Consider the following 8,483-nt stretch of genomic DNA (forward strand, 5'->3'; position numbering starts at 1 on the left):
TCGGGAGACATATTGAGGAAGGAATAGGAGTGGTGCAGCCCGAATGAGTAACCTTGCTATATATACTACAAAAAAGGTTAACTGAGGGACGCGCTTGAATGTAGCCAATGTCATGTTATGGATGTATATGTGTATGTATATATATATATTCACATATATATGTATATATAATGTACACATTTATAGGGAGAGATAAAATTATATACATATATACACATACACACATATATAGATAGATAGCCCCAAGGCCGTCAAATATCTTGTTATGCTGTACATACTCACAAATATTTAGAGAGATAAAGATAGATATAGATGAATTCATATATATTAATATCCATGGATTAAACATACACAAACACACACATTATAGATATAAGGTAAACAAACAGATAGACTGGAAGAGTGCCACTATAGAAAATAAATGAACTCTGTGTGTGTGTTCATATGTATAACACACACACACACACATATGTATGTATGTGTATATATATACACATGCCCATGTGTGTATATGTATATATATACATACCCAAGTGTGTGTGTGTGTGTGTGTGTATGTGTGTGCAAATATATACACACCCATTAAACATCTCTCTCTCTCTCTCTCTCTCTCTCTCTCTATATATATATATATATACATATACACGTGTACTCATATACCTATAAATAATCAGTCTCTTATGTATTTAAACACACAAACACACACAGATTTATACATATATATGTGTTTTTATATGTGTGTGTATGTGTGTGAGTGTATAAATACATCCATATATGTACATTATCACTCTATATATTGTCTATACAAAAAAAAATATCTTTTAAGCCAGCTGTACACACTGTAGTTAGTATTAATCTCAGTTTCCATTGTTAAATTAGGTCTGCTACCTATGGCCTATATACAGTATTTTCGTAATCCATAATAAGAGTGCTATAATACTTTTGCAAAAAGAAAAAAGAAAAACTTTAAGAGAGTGAGATGAAAAAAGAGTGAGACTGACAGTGACTACATTTAAGTGCGTCCTTCAGTCTTGAGTTAACGAGAATTTTGCAGTATATATAGCAATATAGCCCGCTCGTCTGCATCACTTCTACTTCTTCAACATGTCTACCAAGGTAGTATATATATATATATATATATATATATATATATATATATATATATTTATGTGTGTGTACGTGTATGTGTTTGTGAGTGAATATATATCTGTGTGTGTATTCCTATATATATCTTTGTGTACATATACATATATGTTCACACACATATTTGTGTATATATACATATATATATATATATATATATATATATATATATATATATATATATATATATACATATACACGTGTGTGTGTAAAATCATATCATAATACATATACTGTATGTATTTCAAGTATGAAATTTATATATAAGAATAATTTATCATTCGTATACTGGCATATTAAACACAATATATTGTATATGTTTCAGTTTATTTTTGCTTTCGCCTTCTTGACCATGGCCCTCGCCCGCCCTGAGGACACTCCCGGCTATGATTACTCTTCCCCTTCCCATGGCTCCTCACCCGGCAAGTACGACTTCAACTACGCTGTCAAGGATAACTACTCCAGTAACGACTTCGGTCACCAGGAGGATCGCGATGGTTATGGTGCCCAGGGTTCCTACTACGTCCTCCTTCCCGACGGCCGTCTGCAGAAGGTCACCTACTCCGTCAACGGCGACTCCGGCTTCGTAGCCGAGGTCAGCTACGAGGGAGAGGCCCAGTACCCCGCTGAACAGCCTTCCTACAAGCCAACTCCTTCTTATGCCTAAGTTGTAACCGCTCTTTACGTTTTCCTGTATGATGGCCAAACTGTAATGCTATTTATTTCTTGTCTAACGTGTATATAAGTAAATATTGACGCAAATAGTTGTATTTTCCTTAATCTTATTTTCGATTCAACTGTTCCTATCATTTATGCATACTTTATATCATACCGGTAGTGAGCTTATTTAAATCTTCATTCTGTAAAAGCGTAGTTCCTCCCGTTCTTATATCGAACCAAATTATGCTCTAAACTTGTCAACATTCGGAAAGATAGAATGTATATACAACACAGACGGATCTAAATATGCACAAATATCATTACGTTTTAGTGAAAAGGAGGCTAGCAAAAAAAAAAAGGGAAACAATTCCATGAATTTCAGGTTCGCTAAATGGTAAAGCTAAAGTTGAATGTTGTGAAAAAGGAGTTATAGAAAGAAATTTAAAATGAATTCCTTATTCAGTATGTAAAATTCACTTTGTCCACAATTTTACACAGCCATCACAAACATGATGGCATTATTACAAGAATTCCTTAAGGAAATAAGGAAATTAATCATTACTGTTACTACAGTTATTATCATTACTGCTGTTGGTGCTGTCATTATCGTTATCATCGCCACTGTAAATATGCTGTAAAGAGAATGAATATGATTAGTTGAACTGTAATTATTATGATTATTATTATTGCTACACATACCATTATCATCATATCAACATCATCATATTATTCTTATCATCATTATTATCATTATCTTTATCATCATTATTATCATTATCTTTATCATCATTATTATCATTATCTTTATCATCATTATTATCATTATCTTTATCATCATTATTATCATTATCTTTATCATCATTATTATCATTATCTTTATCATTATTTTTGTGAATAATCCAAGGTTCTTTTCTTCTTTTTTTAGATCTTGTTTTGTTGTACTTCTAGTATGGATTTTATTTTATTTTTTAATCTAAGTAATAATCTCTAGGGTTACAGGGAAATTGTGATGGATTTTTATTATCCTACCAACATTACACAAAATAGGAGAACACCAACACAGGTGCTATCAAATAGAACGAGTACACAGAACACGGGAACAAACACGAGAGCACAGGAACACGGGAGCAAACACGGGATCATAGGAACACATAACACGGGAACAAACACAGGAACACATAACACGGGAACAAACACGGGATCACAGGAACACAGACCACGGGAACAAACACGGGATCATTGGAACACTTGTTCTATCTTCTAATTTCTGTCTATTTCGGACTCTTCCCGCTTTTAAATAGCTTAACATCTGTGGCTATATGGTGTGTGTGTATATATATATATATATATATATATATATATATATATATATATATATATAATATAAAGGACGTCTCCTCCTCCGGCCCTCGAGGAAGGTAGAGTCCTGACAAGGAAAAGAATATATTGAGAATTAAACTTCGAAATAACCATATATATATATATATATATATATATATATATATATATATTTATATATATATATATATTTATCTATCTATCTATCTATCTATCTATCTATCTATCTATCTATCTATCTATATATATATATATATATATATATAGTTTCACGCTGATATAAAGATTTAAATTAAAGGATAAAAAAAAAGAACAAATATCCTCATAAAAGTCAAGTGCGTGTATATGCGAAACCAATAAGTCTGTATCACCACAACACTCGGATTGGAGAGGTTCATTTAAGAAGAAAAAAATATTCTATCCCCTTTGTTAAGTCAAATTAATGGTGTTATGGAAGATATGGTTCAAACCAATGTTTTTATGCTATAGTCAGTCAGCTAATCATAACAAACGGGAATAGGTGTTACAGGGACTTGTTTCATTAATTGTACAACCTGTAATGCAGACGGTGATGATAATAATAATGATTGTTATTATTATTTCATTTGTATCATCACATTATTACTAGTGCTTAAATTTGTATCGACCTTACCATCATCCTTATCATCATCGTAATGTAGAGTATAGTGCCAATCAATATATCCATAAAATAACCACAATATTAGTGAAGATGATATAGTAATATTTCTCTCTGATAAACTAATTTCCGCTAAGCATGGAAATCCTCATTTTCAAGCGCATGCTAATATGTATGCTTACTGCGGTTGCATATTATCCTTCTGCTTGGGGTGAAAGCATATATGATGAGTAGACAAGTAGAAAAAAAAAAATAGGGGAAAACATCAAGTGCTATTCGCATTAACAAAGTACTTGGTATCAAACAAACCTTTCATTATTTTTGCCAATCTTATATTTGCAATTAGGAACATGTCATATACATTAATACGTGCATTATCAATCAACAGACCGGATTTCACGATATATATTACATATACTACTGTTGATTATCATCCATCTGAGAGGTTTAAGAGTATTGCAACTATTCTAAATTATATTTATTAACAAAGAGTCTATATAAGTAATAAATAACACATTTCGTAAGGAGTGGGGCTTGTTGGATGATTTCCTGTAATTGTTTACGTGTATGATGGGGTTGGTTTGTAGGATGGCTGTTCAGCAGAGTACTGGGCCTTTCCCTCATAGCTGACTTCGGCCACGAAGCCGGAGTCGCCGTTGACGGAATAGGTGACCTTCTGCAGACGGCCGTCGGGAAGTTGGACGTAATAAGAACCCTGGGCACCATATCCATCCCGATCCTCCTGGTGACCGAAGTCGTTACTGGAGTAGTCATCTTTGACTACGTAGTTAAAGTCGTACTTGCCGGATGAGGAGCCATGGGAAGGGGAAGAGTAATCATAGCCTGGAACTTCCTCAGGGCGGGCGATAGCCATGGCCACGAAGACGAAAGCAAAGATGAGCTGAAATGCATAATATATATATATATATATATATATATATATATATATATAATGATATACTGATCACATTGCATCCAAGATATAATTGGCATTTTCTTTTATATATATCGTAACAGATATTGGTATAGACTCTTCAAATTTCTTGTGTAGACAGAGAAGATATGATTACCTTTGCAAACATGCTGACAAAGATCCAGAAGTGATGGAGTCCGCGAAGGCTACCTGCTATATATACTGCAAAAGCGTCGTAAAACTCGGGCTTGAAGGACGCCCTTAAATGTAATCATTGTCACTCTATTTGTACCTTACCCTTGTCTTGCTTCCTAGTAACATTACCAAATGCTTCCATAAAAGATATGTTATATACTAAATCAAAATTTGTATTTTACATTGTACTCGGTATAGAACATATCAGTTTAGTAAATATATCATGGCTGGTTCAAATTTCCTTTTTACATTTGTATGTATACATATCTCTATACATACATGTGTGTACATATGAATATATATATTATATAAGTGTGTATGTATGTATATATGTATATATATGCATATATATATATATATATATATATATATATATATATATATATATATGCATATATATACACATATCTGCATACACACATATAAACGTATGTGTGTGTGTGTGAGTGTGCATGTATATGTATTCATGATATATACAATCATACATTCATACACATTCATATACATATATATGTATGTATATACATACTTATACATATATACTTACATATATGTATGTAAGTAAATGTTTGTATATATATACATATATATATATATACACATATGTGTGTATATATATATATATATATATATATATATATGTACACACACACATATATATATACATAAACATGCACGCACACACACACACACACACACACACACACACACACACACATACACACACACACAGACACACACACTCATATATATATATATATATATATATATATATATATATGACTGTATGTAACATACACATATGTCTGTATATATATGTAAATACACATACATATACATACTTACACACACACACACACACACACACACACACACACACACACACACACACACACACATATATATATATATATATATATATATATATATATATATATATATATATATATATATATATATATATGACTATATAACATACACATATACGTGCTTAGGCATGTATACACATACACACACGTTTATATGTGCGTGTACATATATAAGTGTGTGTGTGTTGTACACAAACACATATATGTGTGTGTTTATGTGCCTGTGTGCGTTGATTTAGATATATGTATGTATATTCACACACCAATAAAAATATAAATATATATGTATGTGCATCCCCCCCCCCCCCACACACACACATATTCATATATATATATGTGTGTGTGTGTGTGTGTGTGTGTGTGTGTGTGTTCATATATATATATATATATATATATATATATATATATATATATATATTCACACATATATATCTATATATATATATATATATATATATATATATATTCACACATATATATCTATATATATATATATATACATATATATGTATGCGTGTGTGTGTGTGTATACATATGGATATATATACATATACATAATACATACAATTATGTTTATATATGTATATATATATGCGTGTATTTATATATATGGATATATATATATATATATATATATATATATATATATATGTATATACATATATTTACATATTTATATACAGAGACACTTTTTCCTATTAGATTATTTAGTTCCCTTCGTATTGCTTTGTCTCTCTTTGTTGAAATTTGCACCTCTTTCTTCGCAAGCAACGTCACATCAATTCCTCTCTCCATTCCAGACGGCCCTACTCTAGATTTTTCTGTCTATTCATGTATTAAAGTCTGCTACAGTTAGGGTATATTTTGTTTGTCATTTTTGCCTATTTATGCATTAAAGTCTGCTACAGTTAGGGCATATTTTGTTTTCTTTGTCCAGTATCTATGTCGCCATACATATCTCTTCTTCATCTGCTCTTTGAAGTGCTACGTTTCTGCGATTTCCAGTTACCGTTTCCATAATTTGACCACAACCTAAGCTATCCTATCCCTAATACAACTGATTTTCTTTATATTCCCAGCAAACTCACAGTTCACCACAAAATCCTTCTCCACGTGAACTTTCACTAGGTTGTCCTCTTCCACTGAACGAACGTTTGTTTTCTAGTAAGTGATTAAGTTATATATGCATGATATATAACTTACATGTAATGTTTATGCATAAATATCCATATTTATACAAAACATTTTTTTTTAATCCTCTCATACTATATAGAGTTATGCCTCTGAGTTGAAAATTAATGGCAGTATACATAATCAACATTATCACATAATGATATTCATCGCTTGCTGGACTATATTATCGCTTGCTGCTTAAACCACCTATACTCAAAGATAAATTACAATGTAGTAAGCACACTGTAAGGCCCGCGTTTACATTGTAAGTTAATTCCATTGACTACCAAGAGAGGGCAGACCAGTAGTCGACTGACCACTCAGCATTCAGCCTACTAGACGTAACATCCAATGGAAAGCCTCCAACGGTCACCAACATCATGGAAGGCCCAGTCTCCCCGAGTGATATTTTCAAAGATTCAACTAAGTGTTGTAAAATAAAATAACTATGATGTATTTCCCAGAATACTTCTACTTTTATAGTACGAGTTCTATACACAAAGAGAAAATTATAATACGAACCAGCAATCATATTCAGGCAAAACAAAAACAAAAAAAAAATATATATATATATACATATATATATATACATACATATATATATATATATATATATATATATTATACATTATTATTTCCTATATTTTTAACATTGTGTTTAAGAAATCTCACATATGACTTGTCATATACATTTTTTTCGGAAGCGTCAGGCAAAAAAATATATAATTTCATGCTAAACCAAACTGATGTAAACATACATACGGAAGAGTCACTGACCCTCTGAATAATAATTCTTGAAATAATTGTTTAGTTGGATATTTGGCATCTAAGATTATAGTAAAACAAATCTGTGATATCGTAATAAATGCTTATCCTTTTCATAGAGGGAAACTAATGATTCCCTATAATAGTGTCTCTTACGCTGCAATGCTTGATCATGAAGACGAGCAGCCACCAAAACAGTGATGTCTGTCATCTGTCAACTCAATTTACAGTCAACTTATATTTGATTCAAAATAACGATAATGCATGGTAAACAAAATAATAGACAATTGAAATTCCTCGGTATTAAATATGGAAAAGGTATGTTATTGTTAAATAAAGGCTTCTGTCGACTAAGTAATCCTGAAATAAACCGTATTATATCCGGTTTCAAACCCGTACGAGAGCCCCAGAGCAGTTGTAACTTTACAACGTGTGACGTTATAACATGGCGGTTAATTTTGTTTCGAGTATGGCCTTCGGAGGCCTTGCGACATTGTAACGGCTCCGATGTGAGATACAACATTGTAAACTGTTTTGAGTATTCCGTCCAGCACGACTTCCAACATTATAGGCAATCATTGACCTACTGAACCACAGTATTGCTAAATAAACGATAGTGCGAAAAGAAGAAATGATGAAACTAAAGTAAATATAGTCTTTAATTCAACACGACTCGTAGATGTATTATGGGAGGATCGAGGCAAATAAGAAGATTGTTTCAGAGTATTGCATTATGGATATATAGTTTTAATAAATCATACAAGCAATAAATAGTATTGTAGTCAGTCAG

At 31.7% G+C, this 8,483-nt stretch overlaps 2 protein-coding genes across 2 annotated transcripts; one reads left to right on the forward strand and one right to left on the reverse strand.

Moving 5' to 3' along the window:
* Positions 1-1,104: 1,104 nt before the first annotated feature.
* On the forward strand, positions 1,105-1,810 carry LOC125026852 (pro-resilin-like). The gene is made up of 2 exons (XM_047615450.1): positions 1,105-1,116; positions 1,469-1,810. The coding sequence occupies exons 1-2, from the start codon at positions 1,105-1,107 to the stop codon at positions 1,808-1,810; spliced, it is 354 nt and encodes a 117-aa protein (XP_047471406.1).
* A 2,527-nt stretch (positions 1,811-4,337) lies between these two features.
* LOC125026853 (pro-resilin-like) lies at positions 4,338-4,652 on the reverse strand. The gene has a single exon (XM_047615451.1). It carries the CDS (start codon positions 4,650-4,652, stop codon positions 4,338-4,340), a length of 315 nt encoding a protein of 104 aa, XP_047471407.1.
* Positions 4,653-8,483: the final 3,831 nt, after the last annotated feature.

The sequence above is a fragment of the Penaeus chinensis genome, chromosome 7 (assembly GCF_019202785.1).
Source record: "Penaeus chinensis breed Huanghai No. 1 chromosome 7, ASM1920278v2, whole genome shotgun sequence".
Classification (NCBI taxonomy): domain Eukaryota; kingdom Metazoa; phylum Arthropoda; class Malacostraca; order Decapoda; family Penaeidae; genus Penaeus; species Penaeus chinensis.

Coding starts and splice junctions, on each gene's coding strand:
- LOC125026853 (XM_047615451.1), bottom strand. CDS start 4,652: ATGGCTATCGCCCGCCCTGAGGAAGTTCCAGGCTATGATTACTCTTCC.